This window comes from Triticum dicoccoides, chromosome 5B, assembly GCF_002162155.2.
Source record: "Triticum dicoccoides isolate Atlit2015 ecotype Zavitan chromosome 5B, WEW_v2.0, whole genome shotgun sequence".
NCBI classification, from domain to species: Eukaryota; Viridiplantae; Streptophyta; class Magnoliopsida; order Poales; family Poaceae; genus Triticum; species Triticum dicoccoides.
Window position 1 is genome coordinate 565,148,620 of NC_041389.1, and position 21,612 is coordinate 565,170,231.

At 44.4% G+C, this 21,612-nt stretch overlaps 1 protein-coding gene across 1 annotated transcript; it reads right to left on the minus strand.

The window, feature by feature from the left end:
• Nucleotides 1-2,255: 2,255 nt before the first annotated feature.
• LOC119311641 (benzoate--CoA ligase, peroxisomal-like) lies at nucleotides 2,256-4,079 on the minus strand. The gene has a single exon (XM_037587302.1). It carries the CDS (start codon nucleotides 4,038-4,040, stop codon nucleotides 2,385-2,387), a length of 1,656 nt encoding a protein of 551 aa, XP_037443199.1. The 5' UTR covers nucleotides 4,041-4,079; the 3' UTR covers nucleotides 2,256-2,384.
• Between the last annotated feature and the right edge of the window lie 17,533 nt (nucleotides 4,080-21,612).

The following is a 21,612-nucleotide window of genomic DNA, read 5'->3' on the forward strand; positions in this document are numbered from 1 at the left end:
TAGTCCCCACTCTTTAGTGCCGGTTGACAAACCGGCACTGAAGGCCATTACGAACCGGCACTAAAGGTCGGTTCTGCACTAGTGATCCTCTAGTTGACATTGAGTCGTTGTTTGGAACGTGGTTAGCTGGGGTTGAGCATACACTGCGGCTAGTATTCGTATTGAAATATGTGCACTTCCGTGGGCTATATGGAACTGTAAGGATGATTTGATTTTTAATAGACAACATACTTTAACTTTCTTGCAGGTCATCTTCAGAGCTACCGCATGGATCCGTACATGGTCCTTACTCACTCGTATGGACTCCAGGAAGCCTTTGGTTATTGGGTGCAACCAGTGGGAGATAATAGCACGAGCTAATATTCAACCAGGGGAGAAGGAAACCCACATGGGTGGCTTGGGATATTATGACCAGACCGAAAAAATTTGGGAGGATTGGGATTCCGGGATATGGAGATCTTCAACTTAGCTCTCCTAGCACGTCAAGCTTGGAGATTGCTAACAGGGGAGCTCAGCTTAAGTGCCAGGATTTTAAAGGCCGTTTACTTCCCGGAGGTTTCTATTCTTGAGGCCGAGCTTGGGTCACACCCTTCTCAGATATGGCGCTCGATCCTTGATGGTCGGGATGTTTTGATACAAGGTACTGTGAAGAGGATTGGAGATGGCGAAACCACGAATATCTGGAGACACAATTGGATACCGAGGGACGGAGTGAGGAGGCCCATCACATCGCTCACGCAAAACCCTCCGACGATGGTCTCCGAGCTCATGGACAGTACCACGGCATCTTGGAAGGAGGAGCTGATTCGAGCAACCTTTGCTCGGTTTGATGCCGACGATATTCTGAAGATACCACTGTGCACTCGCAAGGTTGCCGACTTTTGGGCTTGGCAGGAAGAACCAAGGGGAAATTTCAATGTTCGTTCCTGCTATCGCATGATTCTCAGAACAAAGCATGAGCGTGAGGCCTGGCTGAGCGAAGAAGCGGGAACATCTATTGAGCAGCAGGAGACGGACAAGTGGAGTACTATTTGGCACATGCAGGTTCCATCGAAACTCCGCATGTTCGTTTGGAGGTTGGCGAGAAACTCCATGCCCACTATTGACGTACTGAAGCATCGCAATATGGCTACCGAGGACAATTGCCATTTGTGCGGGGCGGTTGATTCATGGAGACATGCGCTCTTTATGTGCCCGATGTCAAGCAGTGTTTGGGCCCTAGCTCCGGAGGATTTGGTTCATCATCTTGTGGATAGAATGGAAGAACATCCCAAGGATTGGCTTTTTGCTATGAATGGAGTTCTGAACGGAGATATGTTTGCACATATGATTGTTATCATGTGGGCGATTTGGCGAGCTCGGAGGAAAGCGATCTATGAGGACATCTTCCAATCACCGCACTCTATTTATGAATTTATCACAAGTTTTCTTGATGACCTGAGATATGTCAATGCACGTGAACCTCGAAGGACCGTTGTGAAAGCCACAAGGCCAACTCAGTGGCAGGCTCTGGCCACGGGATGTGTGAAAATAAATGTGGACGCGGCCGCACCCAGGCAGGCTCATTTTGGGGCTGTTGGTGCAATCTGCAGAAACTCAGATGGCCTGTTTTTGGGAGCTTCAGCGCTGATTATGAGGCACATCGGGGACCCGGAGACACTAGAAGCCATGGCGATCAGAGAAGGACTTGCACTTGCGGAGGACCTGTACCAAATGCGCATTCATGTTGCATCTGATTGCAAGCAGGTCGTGGACTCACTGAAGAAGGAGGATGCATCTCCATATGGTGCTATTGTGCATGAAATATTAAGCCACTCTTTAGCTTTCGATATGTGTAAAGTTAGCCATGAATTTAGGAGCTCAAATTATGAAGCTCACAACTTAGCGAAGCATGCTCTATCTCTCGGGGGCGGACGCCGTGTGTGGTTAGGCCATCCCGGAGATCTTTCCTTCGTCCCTGTAAACATTGTGACGAATCAATAAGAAGCTTCGTGAGTTGTCTCAAAAAAAAACTAATATTCAACCGGTTCGGATGGCGGTCGCATAACAGGATACGAGTCTAGGAAGCTTATCCTTCATATTGCCGTACCGGTTGTGATTGTCAGCATGTACTTTTCTTTTTTATTTTTGTTTCACTCCGCTTGCGAGCTATAATACTTTTATGACTTTGTGCTACTTCATGGATTTTTAATAAGATGGCTGCATGCATCATTATGATCCAGAGGCCGGAGATACGCCTCCATTTCCAAAAAAAAAAACAATCAAAACAACATCCATACATAGTTCAAACCACGCATACTTACTGGTACAACATTGACACTGCTGTATTTTTAAGAATTTGTAGACCATATTGCCCTTATCACCATTTATGATGGGCGCCGAACCTATAGCCTAGACGTGGCCTTGGGGAGCACAAGACTCCGGACCGCATCGCGTAGCTTCACCTTGTCAACCTTTCCCAGCGCGTTCCTCGGGAGGGCGTCGACGACCACTACCTTCCTGGGTGACATGAAACGCGCCATGCGCTCACGGCAGAAGGCGATCACTTCGTCTTCGCAGACCCCGGCAGCCCTGTTGCTGGCCACGAGAAACGCGCAGGGTGTCTCGCCCCAGTGCGGGTGAGCCATGGCAACCACCGCCGCGTCGGCCACAGCCTGGTGCTGGAGCAACACCTCCTCCACCTCCTTGCTGCAGATGTTCTCGCCGCCGCTGATGATCACGTCCTTTGACCTGTCCTTTACCTCGATGTACCCATCCGGGTGCACGACGCCGACGTCACCCGTCATGAACCACCCACCCTTGAAGGCCTTGTCGTTCGCCTCCGGGTTGTCGAGGTACCCCTTCATGATGCTGCTGCCGCGGAGCACGATCTCACCCACGGACTTGCCGTCGCGCGGCACACTAGCTATGGTGTTGTTGTCGACGACGTTGATGTCGGCGAGAGACAGGACACTGACCCCCTGCCTGGCCTTGAGGCGTGAGCGCTCCGGGAGCGGCAGGAGGTCCCACTCGTGGCGCCACTCGCAGGCCAGAGCGGGGCCGGTGGCCTCCGTGAGCCCGTACCCGTGCGTCACCTTGAAACCGACCCGCTCGACGCGGTCCAGCAGGGCGGCCGTCGGCGGGGCCCCGCCAGTGAGGACGTGGACGGGAGCTGCCAGCCGACGGGCCTCCCCGATGCCGTCTAGGAGAATGTTGAGCACCACCGGCGCGCAGCACATGTGGGTGACGCCGTGGTCGGAGATGGCACGGTAGACGTCGGCGGCGCGGTTCTCGCGGATGCAGACGTTGACGCCGCCGCGCGCTGCCATTCCCCAGGTGAGCGTCCACCCGTTGCAGTGGAACATGGGGAGCGTCCAGAGGTACACCGGCTCGGTGCCCACCCCCCACGACAGCAGCTGGCTCGTGGTGTTGAGGTACGCACCACGGTGGCTATACACCACGCCCTTAGGCGCCGACGTGGTGCCGGAGGTGTAGTTGAGTGTGACCGCGTCCCACTCGTCCGCCAGCGAGGGCAGCTCCGCGGCCGGGTCGCCGTCGCTGACCAGCGCCTCATACTCGAGCTCACCGACGCCGAGCCGGACGCCAGTGGGCCTGTCAATATCGTCGATGACGGCGACCAGCGGGACGGGCGCGCCGGCATCGGCGACGATCTGGAGCGCGCCGTTGGCGAGGCGCACGTACTCATAGTCGACGAACAAGACCTTGGCCTGGGAGTGCCTCAGGATGGCCGCCACCGCCTTGGCGTCCAAGCGCGTGTTGATGGTGTTGAGCACGGCAGCAGCCATGGGCACGGCGAAGTGCATCTCATACATCGCTGGCACGTTGGGGGCGAGGACGGAGACGACGTCGTTCTTGCGGACGCCGAGGGAGAGGAGGGCGGCGGCAAGTCGGCGGCAGCGCTCGTACGTCTGGCTCCACGTGAAACGGAGACGCCCGTAGACGACGGACGTGCGGTCACCGTACACTGCACCGGCACGCGGCAGGAACCCAACCGGGCTAAGCGGCACGTAGTTAGCCGGACGCTTGGGGAGCTTCTCCATTTCCTCCACCAACAACCGTACCTGTATACCTTCAGCTCAATACCGATCAGTTGTGTTGAGAGGCTCCAAGGCTAGCAGGCGTACGCATTTATCGGCCCCACTAGCGACTAGTCGCCTGGATCAGTTGATTTTTCTCAGCCCCTCAAAAAAGAAAAGGAAAAGGTTGATTTTTCACGGTGTGAGGTTTGTTTTAAAAAAATCATTTTCTTTCTTTTAGAAGGTTATAATACAACCACTAATCCGTTCTTTCTTAGAAAACTTCATGATTTTGACTTTGCTTTATTTTTTATTTATTTTCTTTCATCTTTGAGGGTAATACCAATGCCACTAATTCATTTTTTCTTAAAAAACTTATTATTACGAAATTCCACTATCATATGCTTGCATATATGTAAAAAATTAATTTCTGTGTAAATTATGTGCAAATTTTGTCAAAAAAATTCATTATCTTTCTTCCGAAAGGGTAATACCAATGCCCCTAATTCATTCTTACTTAAAAACTTCATTATTTTTATGTTTGTTCTAGTTTTAGTTTTATTTTCTTTCTTCATTAAGGATAATACCAATGCCACTAATTTATTTTTTCTTACGGAACTTCCTTTTGCAAAAGTTCTACTATTATATGCTTGTTCTGCCATATGATTAAAAAACGTGATTTCTGTGTAAATTGTGTGCAAATTTAGCCACTATTTTTTAGTTTTGTTTATTCTTAAAAGGTAACACCAATGCCACTAATTCATTTATTCTTAGAAAAAATTATTGTTTTAATTTTATTTTAGTTTGTATTTCATTTTATTTCTTTTTTAAGGGTACAAGTCCTAAAACTATTGGAAGTGAACAAACATACATAGTTTTGGGACCCAATACAGTAGCTTCAAAGTTATAAAATTAAACTGACACGACTACAATTGTTTTAGGACAAAAAATAGCAGTTTCAAAGTTATAGGACTAAACTGACGCACCTCCAACAGTTGTAGCACTCAAAACTGCAGTTTTAGAGTTATCGGACTAAATGACACACCACCAATAATTTATTCCTCGTTAGGTAACTTATTTTTTTGCGAAAATTCCACTATCATATGTTTATTCTTGCATATTATAATTAAAAACAAAATTTCTACGTGAATGTTGTGCAAATTTCATCATTATTTGTTCCATTTTTCCTTCAGAAAGGGTAATACAATGTCGCTAATTAATTCTTCCTTGCAAAACTTCATTATTTTGATGCTGTTTTAGGTTTCATTTCATTTTCTTCGTTTGGAAAACAACACTATAGGCCTTCCTACACCTTTGATCATCATCCATTGTGAATATTAATTGAACTCTAACTTTGTATATGTACATATACCTTGTACCATAATTAAGTTTCATTAGATCGCCCGATCAAAACTTATACATAGAAAATGTATCCATGAACCCAACACTTATATGTAGCCTGGATCTGCTCAACAAAATATAATACTAGCTTGTGTTGTGGGGCGAGGAAGACGTACATACGAGGGGAAATATCTGTTGCGCCCGTGCTTGCAGTGCTACCGGTGCACCGGACCTCCGTAGCACATTTTCATGTTGTGTGGGTGTGCTCAATTTTGTTCACATTTTGTTCACATTTTAAAATGTGCTAGGAGCTCTGGTGCACCGAATACGTTCCCGTACATCCGAAACATGCACCACTCAGACTGGTCACTGCCAGCTGGTTGCAGCATTTGCTTGTGTTAGAGTCATCTTCCTCAATCACCCTATTCTTTATTCTTTAAGATTAAACAAGCATGTTGGAGAAAGATACATGGGTTTATGAATTATTAAGATGAGCGGTCATATAAATTTATTACCGTTGACATTATCCTTGAGATAACAAAGCTAAGAAGCTAAGGATATGCTAAAACTTCAATCTTCCTTAATTGTGTCCGGTTGAATTTGGTTGCTCCAAAAATGTGCGTATGAGCACTAGCTAATTGTTTGAATTTTAAGATATAGTTGAGAATGCGGTGTTTGCTAAATTAAAACTCTAACATATACCCTTCTAAAATGATAACGATAGTGTAATTGTTGAACGACTAAGAACATGGTTTTATATATTCAATAGCTTTTGGTTGTTAAACTTTCACATGTAATGGGCGTCATGACGCCCTCGCTACAAGTTTTGCAAGAAATGGTTGTTATTTAAAATGTTCAATAATCAATGTAAATATTGATGTTTTCGTGTTCGTATATCGACACCTCACTCCATTATATGGTCATGTTTACTAAAAAATGGTTTCATTTGGGGACAAGCAAAGTCTAAATTTGGGGAGCTGGTACGTCCATTTTGACCTACTATTTTCTATTATAATGTGCTCATAATTATCTATGTTTTGCACATTATCACATTCTTTTTTATACATTTTCTCCCTTAATTTGCATGTTGCAACTGAGGAAGGGAAAATGGCTGGGAAACTACAGAAAAGGACCAAACAGAAGGGCACTGAAGAAATTATTTTTTCAGAACTTAGAAAATCACTAGAAATTGTCATATTCTCGTGAGAAGAGAGTCAGGGGCACCTGAGTTGGGCCAGGGAGCCACCTATGGGGCCCATGCGGCATGGCCCTAGATCATGAGCTAGGGATGCATGAGACCTACAGGGCTCCCATTTGACGCTCTCTGAAGCCCTGGTCCTATTTGACCCTAAAACTTACCTATGGAATTTATAGAATTTTTTGCTGCCACCATTAAGGAGGAAATATAGTGGAGCACTTTCCTCTCTTGAATGGATGATCTGCCAGAATCCTTCCCCTCCTGGTGAGGAAAATTGAAGTCATCGACACCACCGACACTCCATTCATCATGGGGATCCTCATCACCTACTCCATATTCCCCATCACCGTCTCCATCATCACCTCCATCACCATCCTCGTTTCAATCTATGAACTATTACCTCGAATTTATTGTTCAGATTGCTTTGTAGTGTTAATTACTTCTCTATACTTCATTCTTACAGGTTTGTCGGTGAAAGATTGTGTGTCCAGATTGTTATCCATAACATTGCTTGATTGATCATGATCTATGATGTCTTGGGAGTAGTCCATTACGCTCTTGAGGACCTTGGGGAAGCTCGACTGTTAGTAACCATGTGGATTTGCATAAATTTTAATGTCTTAATATTGTGTTGTGTTGTAATTGTCTAGTGGTGATGTGCGAACATTGAATGCATGCCAGTTAACCTATAATGTCCTAGAGGAGAGCTTTATGATTAGTTTGCCTATGATGGTGGTCGGAGTGATAGGTATTACCGGACCCAGAGTTTATGAATTGTTCCATGAAAATTAATGGGGACCCTAGATTTTAATAATATGGTTAGGTGTTATCTTAATTATATAATTGTGTTCATATATGTTTGCATGGGGAATATGATCATAAGTATGTATGTTGCCAAAGTAAGGAAGTACATGAGCATAAACTCAACCATACAACAATTATCAGCGCAATGAAAATTAAAGTCAATTGCACTAGGTGAAACCAACATGGTGAAATACCTGATGTCCTTGAGAATGATATGATCCATACAAGAAACACCATCATCTTGTCCTTAGCACAATTAAGGATGGGGACGCTTTCCGCACTCTTTTTCTTTTGTTACAATTTACTCCCTCCATTCCATTTCAGTTGTCACTGAAACGGATATATCATATGAACCCGGAAAAGTCCCAAATTTGTCTATGGAACTTGTAATGGTGTATATTCAATATAGAGAAAGTTTTAACGCCAAATGACGAAAACAAATTGAGCTTCCCATCAAACCCGACACTTTCCCTTCAAAACTCTTATTCTTTCTCGTAGACTCTTCAGTTTCTAAGCGAAGTGCATTAAAACTTTTTCACAACTCTCTCAAATTCAACACACCCTCCAGGGGTCATACCATGACACTTTGGCAAGTTTCATCCTTTTTAGACTTCATTTACACGGTTTTAAAATTCAAATGCCATTTACCTCCATTAAATACCCTAGGAATTCATTTAGTGCCCTAAAAGTAGCAAATCAACCCAAAAAAGTGCCAAAAATTTACATAAATATTCCAATGGTGTAACTTCAATCCTTACAAAATTGCCCTAACTAGTGGCGCGCTTAAATAATCACCCTTCTTGGTAACTAATGTGAGTGGTGGGTCAGCTTATGATCCCACCACATATGATTCTATTAGTTGTGTCGGGTGGGTATGCACGTCTGCCACTAGTAATTTAATTTCATTTAGTGCCCTTCAGACAAGCAGTGGACTTGGCCAAATTCCACAAATCCCTAGCTAGTCATGCCTACGCTGGCCACCTACTGAGTAGCTAGTGGTGGGGGTAGAGGGTGGACGGGGTGGGCCGTGGCCCACCCTGAGATTTAGAAATAGCCTTTATGCCGGAAATCCCTATTTGCTGCGTGTTGCGGTAAATTGTCGGCATATTGCACAGAGGGAAGCGCACCAGCTAAGCGACTGGGCTGGCCCATTCGACCAGTTCGTTCATTTTGGTTTGCAACCTTTTTTTCTCCTGATTTTAGCTCCTTTTTTTTACTGATTCTTTTTTTCTTTTGTTCCCTTTTCATTTCCTTTTTTCGTTTTCAAGTTTATTTTACACTTTTCAAAAAAGATTTGGAAATTTAAAATATAGTTCGCATTTCAAAATTGTGTTCCTATTTTCAAATTACGTTCACAATTTTGGAAAAAGTATGCTAAATTGAAAAATGATTGTAATTTCTAAATAAATTGCAATTCCTGAAGATTTGGTTTGAGATTCACGGAAAATCTTCGAAATTTTAAAAAATATTCCCACTTTCAAAATTTATTCACAAAATTTTTAAAAATGTTCCTATTTTCAAAATTTGTTCATAAATATTAAAAAAATGATCCTGTTCTTAGAAATTTTAAAAAATGTTCGCATTTTAGTATTTGTTCACTTTATCACAAATTGTTCACAGATCCATAAAAAGTTCACTTTTTCCCTTTCTCAAAAATTGTTCACAGATCCAAAAACAATGTTCACTTTTCCAAATTTTGTTCCTAGTTTCAAAAATTATCTCCATTTTTCAAAAAATGTTCGCATTTTCAATTATGTTCTGAATTCTATAAAAAAGTTCTTGTTTTTGAAAATTGTTCGCAAATTTGAAAAAAATTTGTGTTTTCAAAAGTTGTTCAAAATAAAGAAAAACTTTGCTCTTTTTCAAAAAAAATCACAGGTCAAAACAATGTTCAGCTTTCTAAATAATTACTCACAATTTTGAATATGCCCGCATTTAGAAAAACATACAGGTTTTGAAAAAAACTATGTTCAAACTTTCAAAAATGTTAAGACCTTATCCAAAAAAAATGTTTAGACCTGTGGTGGCTTATAGAGTAGTACTTTTCTCGAGAGTTGTGCCATTTTACCAGAGAAGCTTTCGTGGTGCAATGGCTAGCCTGGAGTAGCCTACGCGAGAGGTCCCGTGTTTGACGGCATTCTGTCGCACAATGTGATACATAGGAGGTCTCCTTTATGCCATAGGAGAAAGACAAAATAAATGTATATATACAGTTGCACTGTTGGCCTACCCTGGCCCAGTGGGCTAGGTCCGCCACTGGACCTAGCCCTAGCTGGTCGCCTGGTTGATTTGGTCCGCCGCTGGACCTAGCCCTAGCTGGTCGCCTGGTTGATTTGGAAAGAGTGGAACAAGCAGGGTTTTGATAAAGAGCAAACACCCATCCAAAATGATGCTAATAGGATCAGCGATGAAGCTAAACGCTAGGTCTTGACAAGTAATTAACAGTCCAGGCTTCCCACATATATTGGTTAACCTTGTTAAACATGATATGATGTGCACCCTGCGTATGTTAAGAGGAGATCCTTGCTAAACCGAAGGAGGAGGAGTTAGGCTAGATACTCATGTAATCTTTTATCTTCTTATCTCTTGTATTCTTCTCCTCCAAAGATGTACTCCTCAAACAACCTGTACGCATATCTGGGCTTGTAACCCATCTATATAACATGCAACACGTCTGCCAGGATAGGCAAGACGTTTACCGCAGTCGCACATGGTATACAGAGCAATCTTCTTCCACTAAACCCTAGTGTTTCCATCTCCGTGCGCAGCCATGTCTTCCGCCACCTCCTCCTCCTTCCAGTCGACGCTTAGCGGTGGAGTCACGGAGAAACTCTCCCGCACCAACTACATCCTATGGCGGACGCAGATCACGCCGCAGCTGTGGGGCGCTGGCGTCTTCCACTACGTCGACGGCACGACCACCGAGCCGGCCAAAACCCTCATCAGCAAAGATGCTGCTGGGAAGGAAACCGAGGGGCCGAATCCTCTCCATCCGCTTTGGGTGAAGGAGGATCAGCAGGTCCTTGGATACCTGCTCCAAAACCTCTCCAAGGAGGTACTCGTCACGGTGAACGCGATCACCACGGCGAGGGAACTCTGGGTGGCGCTAGCGAGCATGTTCTCATCACAGTCACTCAGCCGCGTCAACAACATCCGTACGGCGCTGATCAACGCGCAGAAGGGCAATCAATTGGTGGACACCTACTTCGCCGCCATGAGGGGCCTCGCCGATGAGCTCGCCGCGGTGGGCAAACCCATCCAGGACGAGAGCTCATGTCCTACATCATGCACGAGCTAGACCAAGACTACCAGCTGAAGGAAATATGCCCTAGAGGCAATAATAAAGTTATTATTTATTTCCTTATTTCATGATAAATGTTTATTATTCATGCTAGAATTGTATTAACCGGAAACATAATACATGTGTGAATACATAGGCAAACATAATGTCACTAGTATGCCTCTACTTGACTAGCTCGTTTATCAAAGATGGTTATGTTTCCTAACCATGGACAAAAGAGTTGTCATTTGATTAACGGGATCACATCATTAGGAGAATGATGTGATTGACTTGACCCATTCTGTTAGCCTTAGCACTTGATCGTTTAGTATGTTGCTACTGCTTTCTTCATGACTTATACATGTTCCTATAACTATGAGATTATGCAACTCCCGTTTACCGGAGGAACACTTTGGGTGCTACCAAACGTCACAACGTAACTGGGTGATTATAAAGGAGTACTACAGGTGTCTCCAAAGGTACATGTTGGGTTGGCGTATTTCGAGATTAGGTTTTGTCACTCCGATTGTGGGAGAGGTATCTCTGGGCCCTCTCGGTAATGCACATCACTATAAGCCTTGCAAGAAATGTAGCTAATGAGTTAGTTATGGAATGATGCATTACGTAACGAGTAAAGAGACTTGCCAGTAACAAGATTGAACTAGGTATTAGATACCGACGATCGAATCTCGGGCAAGTAACATACCGATGACAAAGGGAACAACGTATGTTGTTATGCGGTTTGACCGATAAAGATCTTCGTAGAATATGTGGGAGCCAATATGAGCATCCAGGTTCCGCTATTGGTTATTGACCGGAAACGTGTCTCGGTCATGTCTACATTGTTCTCGAACCCGTAGGGTCCGCACGCTTAAGGTTTCGATGACAGTTATCTTATGAGTTTATGAGTTTTGATGTACCGAAGGAGTTCGGAGTCCCGGATGAGATCTGGGACATGACGAGGAGTCTCGAAATGGTCGAGACGTAAAGATCGATATATTGGACGACTATATTCGGAGTTCGGAAAGGTTCCGAGTGATTCGGGTATTTTTCGGAGTACCGGAGAGTTACGGGAATTCGGCGGGGAGTATATGGGCCTTATTGGGCCATACGGGAATAGAGGAGAGAGGCCAAAAGGAAGGAGGCCTGCGCCCCCCCCCCCCCTCTGGTCCGAATTGGACAAGGGGCGCAGCCCCCCTTTTCCTTCTTCCTCTCCCCCTCTTTCCCCTTCTCCTACTCCAACAAGGGAGGTGGAATCCTACTAGGACTAGGGAGTCCTAGTAGGACTCCACACTTGACGCGCCCCCTCCTAGGGCCGGCCACCTCCCCCTTGCTCCTTTATATACGGGGGCAAGGGGGCACCCCAGGACACACAAGTTGATCTACGTGATCATTCCTTAGCCGTGTGCGGTGCCCCCCTCCACCATATTCCACCTCAGTCATATCGTCGCGGAGTTTAGGCGAAGCCCTGCGCCGGTAGAACATCATCATCTTCACCACGCCGTCGTGCTGACGGAACTCATCCCCGAAGCTTTGCTGGATCGGAGCCCGGGGATCGTCATCGAGCTGAACGTGTGCTGAACTCGGAGGTGCCGTACGTTCGGTGCTTGGATCGGTCGGATCGTGAAGACGTACGACTACATCAACCGCGTTGTGCTAACTCTTCCGCTTACGGTCTACGAGGGTACGTGGACAACACTCTCCCCTCTCGTTGCTATGCCATCACCATGATCTTGCGTGTGCGTATGAAATTTTTGAAATTACTACGTTCCCCAATAGTGGCATCCGAGCCTAGGTTTTATGCGTTGATGTTATATGCACGAGTAGAACACAAGTGAGTTGTGGGCGATACAAGTCATACTGCTTACTAGCATGTCATACTTTGGTTCAGCGGTATTGTGAGATGAAGCGGCCCGGACCGACATTACGCGTACGCTTATGCGAGACTGGTTTCACCGTTACGAGCACTCGTGCTTAAAGGTGACTGGCGGGTGTTTGTCTCTCTCACTTTAGCTGAACCGAGTGTGGCTACGCCCGGTCCTTGCGAAGGTTAAAACAGCATCAACTTGACGAACTATCGTTGTGGTCTTGATGCGTAGGTAAGAACGGTTCTTGCTAAAGCCCATAGCAGCCACGTAAAAATTTGCAACAACAAAGTAGAGGACGTCTAACTTGTTTTTGCAGGACATGTTGTGATGTGATATGGTCAAGATGTGATGCTATATTTTATTGTATGAGATGATCATGTTTTTTAACCGAAGTTATCGGCAACTGGCAGGAGCCATATGGTTGTCACTTTATTATATGAAATGCAAACGCCCTGTAATTGCTTTACTTTATCACTAAACGGTAGCGATAGTCGTAGAAGCAATAGATGGCGTAACGACAACGATGCTACGATGGAGATCAAGGTGTCGCGCCGGTGACGATGGTGATCACGACGGTGCTTCGAAGATGGAGATCACAAGCACAAGATGATGATGGCCATATCATATCACTTATATTGATTGCATGTGATGTTTATCCTTTATTCATCTTATCTTGCTTTCATTAACGGTAGCATTTTAAGATGATCTCTCACTAAATTATCAAGAAGTGTTCTCCCTGAGTATGCACCGTTGCGAAAGTTCTTCGTGCTGAGACACCACGTGATGATCGGGTGTGATAGGCTCTACGTTCAAATACAACGGGTGCAAAATAGTTGCACACACGTAATACTCAGGTTAAACTTGACGAGCGTAGCATATAACAGATATGGCCTCGGAACACGGAGACCGAAAGGTCGAGCGTGAATCATATAGTAGATATGATCAACATAGTGATGTTCACCATTGAAACTACTCCATCTCACGTGATGATTGGACATGGTTTAGTTGATTTGGATCACGTAATCACTTAGATGACTAGAGAGATGTCTGTCTAAGTGGGAGTTCTTAAGTAATATGATTAATTGAACTTAAATTTATCATGAACTTAGTCCTGGTAGTATTTTGCAAATTATGTTGTAGATCAATAGCTTGCGTTGTTGCTTTCATATGTTTATTTTGATATGTTCCTAGAGAAAACTGTGTTGAAAGATGTTAGTAGCAATGATGCGGATTGGACCCGTGATCTGAGGTTTATCCTCATTGCTGCACAGAAGAATTATGTCCTTAATGCACCGCTAAGTAACAAACCTATTGCAGGAGCAGATGCAGACGTTATGAACGTTTGGCTAGCTCAATATGATGACTACTTGATAGTTTAGTGCACCATGCTTAACGGCTTAGAATCGGGACTTCAAAGACGTTTTGAACGTCATGGACCATATGAGATGTTCCAGGAGTTGAAGTTAATATTTCAAGCAAATACCTGAGCTGAGAGATATGAAGTCTCCAACAAGTTCTTTAGCTAAAAGATGGAGGAGAATCGCTCAACTAGTGAGCATGTGCTCAGATTGTATGGGTACTACAATCTCTTGAATCAAGTGGGAGTTAATCTTCCAGATAAGATAGTGATTGACTGAATTCTCTAGTCACCATCACCAAGTTAGTAGAACTTTGTGATGAACTATAGTATGCAAGGGATGACGAAAACGATTCCCAAGCTCTTCGCGATGCAAAAATCGATGAAGGTAGAAATCAAAGAAAAACATCAAAGTGTTGATGATGGACAGGATCACTAGTTTCAAGAAAAGGGCAAAAGGAAGAAGGGGAACTTCAAGAAGAACAGCAAGCAAGTTGCTGCTCAAGTGAAGAAGCCCAAGTCTGGACCTAAGCCTAAGACTAAGTGATTCTATTGCAAAGGGACAGGTCACTGGAAGTGGAACTACCCCAAGTATTTGGCGGATAAGAAGGATGGCAAAGTGAACATAGGTATATTTGATACACATGTTATTGATGTATACTTTACTAGTGTTTATAGCAACCCCTTGGTATTTGATACTGGTTCAGTTGCTAAGAGTAGTAACTCGAAACGGGAGTTGCCGAATAAACAGAAACTAGTTGAGGGTGAGGTGACGATGTGTGTTGGAAGTAGTTCCAAGATTGATATGATCATCATCGCACACTCCCTATACTTTCGGGATTACTGTTGAACCTAAATAAATGCTATTTGGTGTTTGCGTTGAGCATGAATGTGATTTGATCATATTTATTGCAATACGGTTATTCATGTAAGTTAGAGAATAATTGTTGTTCTGTTTACATGAATAAAACCTTCTATGGTCATACACCCAATGAAAATGGTTTGTTGGATCTCGATCATGTGATACACATTTTCATAATATTGAAGCCAAAAGATGTAAAGTTAATAATGATAGTGCAACTTATTTATGGCACTGCCGTTTAGGTCATATTGGTGTAAAGCGCATGAATAAACTCCATGCTGATGGGCTTTTGGAATCACTTGATTATGAATCACTTGATGCTTGCGAACCATGCCTCATGGGCAAGATGACTAAGACTCCGTTCTCCGGAACAATGGAGCGAGCAATAGATTTGTTGGAAATAATACATACTGATGTATGAGATCCAATGAGTGTTGATGCTCGTGGCAAGTATCATTATTTTCTGACCTTCACAGATGATTTGAGCAGATATGGGTATATTACTTAATGAAGCACAAGTCTGAAACATTTGAAAAGTTCAAAGAATTTCAGAGTGAAGTGGAGAATCATCGTAACAAGAAAATAAAGTTTCTGTGATTTGATCGCAGAGACAAATATTTGAGTTACGAGTTTGGTCTTCAATTAAAACAATGTGGAATAGTTTCACAAACTCACGCCACCTGGAACACCACAATGTAATGGTGTGTCCGAATGTCGTAATCGTACTTTACTAGATATGGTGTGATCTATGATGTCTCTTATCAGTTTACCACTATCGTTTTGGGGTTATGCATTAGACAGCTGCATTCACGTTTAATAGGGCACCATCTAAATCCGTTGAGACGACACCGTATGAACTATGGTTTAGCAGTAAACCTAAGCTGTCGTTTCTTAAAGTTTGGAGTTGCGATGCTTATATGAAAAAGGTTTTCAACCTGATAAGCTCGAACCCAAATCAGAGAAGTGCATCTTCATAGAATACCCAAAGAAAACTGTTGGGTACTCCTTCTATCACAGATCCAAAGGCAAAACATTCGTTGCTAAGAATCGATTCTTTCTAGATAAGGAGTTTCTCTCGAAAGAAGTGAGTGGGAGGAAAGTAGAACTTGATGAGGTAATTGTACCTTCTCCCAAATTGGAAAGTTGTTCATCACAGAAATCAGTTCCAGTGATTGCTACACCGATTAGCGAGGAAGCTAATGATGATGATCATGAAACTTCAAATCAAGTTACTACAGAACCTCGTAGGTATTCCAGAGTACGGTCCGGACCAGAGTGATATGGTAATCCTATTCTGGAAGTCATGTTGCTAGATCATGATGAACCTACGAACTATGAGGAAGCGATGATGAGCCCAGATTCCGCAAAATGGCTTGAGGCCATGAAATCTGAGATGGGATCCATGTATGAGAACAAAGTGTGGACTTTGGTGGAGTTGCCCGATGATCGGTAAGCCATATTGTATAAATGGATCTTCAAGAGGAAGATAGATGCTGATAGTAGTGTTACTATCTACAAAGCTCGACTTGCTACAAAAAGGTTTTTTGACAAGTTCAAGGTGTTGAATACGATGAGATTTTCTCACTCGTATCGATGCTTAAGTCTGTCTGAATCATGTTAGAAATCGCCACATTTTATGAAATCTGGCAAAAGGATGTCAAAACTGCATTCCTTAATGGATTTATTATAGAAGAGTTGTATATGATGCAACCAGAAGGTTTTGTCAATCCTAAAGGTGCTAACAAAGTGTGCAAGCTCCAGCGATCCATCAAAGGACTGGTGCAAGCATCTCGGAGTTGGAATATATGCTTTGATGAGTTGATCAAAGCATATGGTTTTATACAGACTTTTGAGAAGCCTGTATTTACAAGAAAGTGAGTGGGAGCTCTGTAGCATTTCTAATATTATATATGGATGACATATTGTTGATTGGAAATGATATAGAAATTTTGGATAGCATGAAAGGATACTTGAGTAAGAGTTTTTCAAAGCAAGACCTCGTTGAAGCTGCTTACACATTGAGCATCAAGATCTATATAGATAGATCAAGACGCTTGATAAGATTTTTCAATGAGTACATACCTTGATAAATTTTTTTGAAATAGTTCAAAATGGAACAGTCAAAGAAGGAGTTCTTGCCTGTGTTGCAAGGTGTGAAGTTGAGTAAGACTCAAGACCCGACCATGGCAGAAAATAGAAAGAGAATGAAAAGTCATTCCCTATGCCTCAGTCATAGGTTCTATAAAGTATGCTATGCTGTGAACCAGACCTATTGTATACCTTGCTCTATGTTTGGCAAAGGAATACAATTTTGATCTAATAGTAGATCACTGGACAGCGGTCAAGAATATCCTTAGCGAGGACTAAGGAAATACTTCTCGATTATGGAGGTGATAAAAGAGCCCGTCGTAAAGGGTTACATCGGTGCAAGCTTTTACACCGATCCAGATGACTCTAAGTCTCAATCTGGATACATATTGAAAGTGGGAGCAATTAGCTAGAGTAGCTCCATGCAGAGCATTGTAGACATAGAATATTTGCAAAATACATACGGCTCTGAATGTGACAGACCCGTTGACTAAACTTCTCTCACGAGCAAAACATGATCATACCTTAATACTCTTTTGGGTGTTAATCACATAACGATGTGAACTAGATTATTGACTCTAGTAAACCCTTTGGGTGTTGATCACATGACGATGTGAACTATGGGTATTAATCACATACAGATGTGAATATTGGTGTTAAATCACATGGCGATGTGAACTAGATTATTGACTCTAGTGCAAGTGGGAGACTGAAGGAAATATGCCCTAGAGGCAATAATAAAGTTATTATTTATTTCCTTATTTCATGATAAATGTTTATTATTCATGCTAGAATTGTATTAACCGGAAACATAATACATGTGTGAATACATAGACAAACATAATGTCACTAGTATGCCTCTACTTGACTAGCTCGTTTATCAAAGATGGTTATGTTTCCTAACCATGGACAAAAGAGTTGTCATTTGATTAACGGGATCACATCATTAGGAGAATGATGTGATTGACTTGACCCATTCCGTTAGCCTTAGCACTTGATCGTTTATTATATTGCTATTGCTTTCTTCATGACTTATACATGTTCCTATAACTATGAGATTATGCAACTCCCGTTTATCGGAGGAACACTTTGGGTGCTACCAAACGTCACAACGTAACTAGGTGATTATAAAGGAGTACTACAGGTGTCTCCAAAGGTACATGTTGGGTTGGCGTATTTCGAGATTAGGTTTTGTCACTCCGATTGTCGGACAGGTATCTCTGGGCCCTCTCGGTAATGCACATCACTATAAGCCTTGCAAGCAATGTAGCTAATGAGTTAGTTACGGAATGATGCATTACGTAACGAGTAAAGAGACTTGCCGGTAACGAGATTGAACTAGGTATTAGATACCGACGATCGAATCTCGGGCAAGTAACATACCGATGACAAAGGGAACAACGTATGTTGTTATGCGGTTTGACCGATAAAGATCTTCGTAGAATATGTGGGAGCCAATATGAGCATCCAGGTTCCGCTATTGGTTATTGACCGGAAACGTGTCTCGGTCATGTCTACATTGTTCTCGAACCCGTAGGGTCCGCACGCTTAAGGTTTCGATGACAATTATCTTATGAGTTTATGAGTTTTGATGTATCGAAGGAGTTCGGAGTCCCGGATGAGATCGGGTACATGATGAGGAGTCTCGAAATGGTCGAGACGTAAAGATCGATATATTGGACGACTATATTCGGAGTTCGGAAAGGTTTCGAGTGATTCGGGTATTTTTCGGAGTACCGGAGAGTTACGGGAATTCGGCGGGGAGTATATGGGCCTTATTGGGCCATACGGGAATAGAGGAGAGAGGCCAAAAGGAAGGAGGCCTGCGCCCCCCCCCCCCACTGGTCCGAATTGGACAAGGGGCGCAGCCCCCCTTTTCCTTCTTCTCTCCCCCTCTTTCCCCTTCTCCTACTCCAACAAGGGAGGTGGAATCCTACTAGGACTAGGGAGTCCTAGTAGGACTCCACACTTGGCGCGCCCCCTCCTAGGGCCGGCCACCTCCCCCCTTGCTCCTTTATATACAGGGGCAAGGGGGCACCCCAGGACACACAAGTTGATCTACGTGATCGTTCCTTAGCCGTGTGCGGTGCCCCCCTCTACCATATTCCACCTCAGTCATATCATCGTGGAGTTTAGGCGAAGCCCTGCGCCGGTAGAACATCATCATCATCACCACGCCGTCGTGCTGACGGAACTCATCCCCGACACTTTGCTGGATCGAAGTCCGGGGATCGTCATCGAGCTGAACGTGTGCTGAACTCGGAGGTGCCGTACGTTCGGTACTTGGATCAGTCGGATCGTGAAGACGTATTACTACATCAACCGTGTTGTCATAACGCTTCCGCTTATGATCTACGAGGGTACGTAGACAACACTCTCCCCTCTCGTTGCTATGCATCACCATGATCTTGCATGTGCGTAGGAATTTTTTTGAAATTACTACGTTCCCCAACACCAGCCCCTTGTCTCTGCCTTGGACGTCCACATCACTCTGGTAACCCTTGATAAACTTTTTGCCATGCTTAGCAACTTTGATCAGTGCATGGCGCAGTACCAAGGCTCCGGCGGCGGCTTCAAGTCGTCGGCAAACTCCGTCTCCAGAGACCGCGGCGGCGGCTCTCGCTCTCGTGCCTCCTCTCGTGGCAAGGGGAGGTTCGGGTCTGGCGGTTGCGGCTACTCCAACAACGCCCATGGCGGCGGACGCTCCGGCAGCTCCAAAGGGCGTCGTGGCGGCGGCTCCAACAGATCTCACCCGGACTTGCCTCGCTGCCAAATCTGTGGCAAGCCTGGGCACACGGCAAAGGACTGTTGGTACTGCTACGAGGAAGACGATGGTGACTCCTCGCAAGATGAAGAAAAGGTTGTTGCGGCAGCCGATGGCTCCTATGGGATCGACACCAACTAGTACGTCGACAGCGGCGCCACCAACCATATCACCAACAAGCTTGAGAAGGTCATCATGACGGAGAAATATCATGGAAAAGATCAAATCCACACGGCCAGTGGTGAAGGTACGGGTATACGTCACATTGGTCATTCAACTTTTAATACCCCTAGTCGAAAAATACATCTCAAAAGAATTTTGCATGTTCCTAGTGCCCACAAATATCTTCTGTCTGTTCATAGAATTGCCATTGGCAATCACGTTTTCCTAGAGTTTCATCCCTATTTCTTTTTGATCAAGGATCAGGCAACGAAGAAAATCCTCTATCGAGGTAGATGTGTTCGAGGGCTCTACCCGTTGATTCCGGAGTTCAGAAGATTCAATAAACAAGCTTGTGGTGCTATCAAGCTTTCGTCCACACGATGGCACGATCGTCTAGGACATGCCTCTTTTTCTCTAGTTGAAAAGTTACTTGCGAAAAATAAGCTCCCGTTTGTTGGTGAGTGAAATATTGAAACAATTTGTGATTCATGTCAGTGTGCTAAAAGCCATCAATTACCATATCCCATATCTACTAGTGTCTCCACTAAGCCTTTGCAATTGATCTTTTCTGATGTGTGGGGCCCTGCTCCCTCCTCTGTTGGCAGACACACCTACTATGTGAGTTTTATCGATGACTATAGCAAGTTCTCATGGATCTATCTTCTTAAGAAAAGGTCTGATGTGTTTCAAGTCTTTAAAAACTTCCAAGCACTTGTTGAAAGGAAATTTGACAGTAAAATTATCGTTGTCCAATCCGATTGGGGAGGGGAATACGAGAAACTCAATTCCTTCTTCCAAAACATAGGCATATCTCACCATGTATCATGCCCGCACGCTCACCAGCAAAACGGGTTGGCCAAACGCAAGCATAGGCACATAGTTGAGGTTGGTTTGGCTCTTCTAGCAGGGGCTTCTATGCCTCTCAAGTTCTGGGATGAGGCGTTTCTTACAGCTGTCCACATCATCAACATGCTACCTATCCGTGTCATCAATAATGAAACTGTTGGGGAACGTAGCAGAAATTCAAAATTTTCCTACGTGTCACCAAGATCTATCTATGGAGAGACCAGCAACGAGTAGAAAGAGAATGCATCTACATACCCTTGTAGATCGCTAAGCGGAAGCGTTCAAGTGAACGGGGTTGATGAAGTCGTACTCGTCGTGATTCAAATCACCGATGATCAAGTGCCGAACGCACGGCACCTCCGTGTTCAACACACGTACAACCCGGTGATGTATCCCACGCCTTGATCCAGCAAGGAGAGAGGGAGAGGTTGAGGAAGACTCCATCCAGCAGCAGCACAATGGCATGGTGGTGGTGGAGGAGCGTGGCAATCCTGCAGGGCTTCGCCAAGCACCACGGGAGAAGAGGAGTACTTGGGAGAGGGGGAGGGCTGCGCCAGAACTTCGTTTATAGCTCCCATGCGCCTCCCCACTATATATAGGGGTGGAGGGGCTGGTTTCTTGCCCTCCAAGTCCATTGGGGCGTTGGCCAAGGTGGGAGGAAAGAAATCCCATCATTTCCTTCCCCACCGATTGTTATCCCCCCTTTTTAGGGATCTTGATCTTATCCCTTCGGGATATGATCTTATTCCTTCTAAGGGGGGATCTTGGTGTGCCTTGACCAGGGGTGTGGGGCCTTGCCCCCACTACCCACGTCCATGTGGGTCCCCCCATGCAGGTGGGCCCCACTCCGGAACCTTCTAGAACCTTCCCGGTACAATACCGAAAAATCCCGAACATTTTCCAGTGGCCAAAATAGGACTTCCCATATATAAATCTTTACCTCCGGACCATTCCGGAACTCCTCGTGACGTCCGGGATCTCATCCGGGACTCCGAACAACATTCGGTAACCACATACAAACTTCCT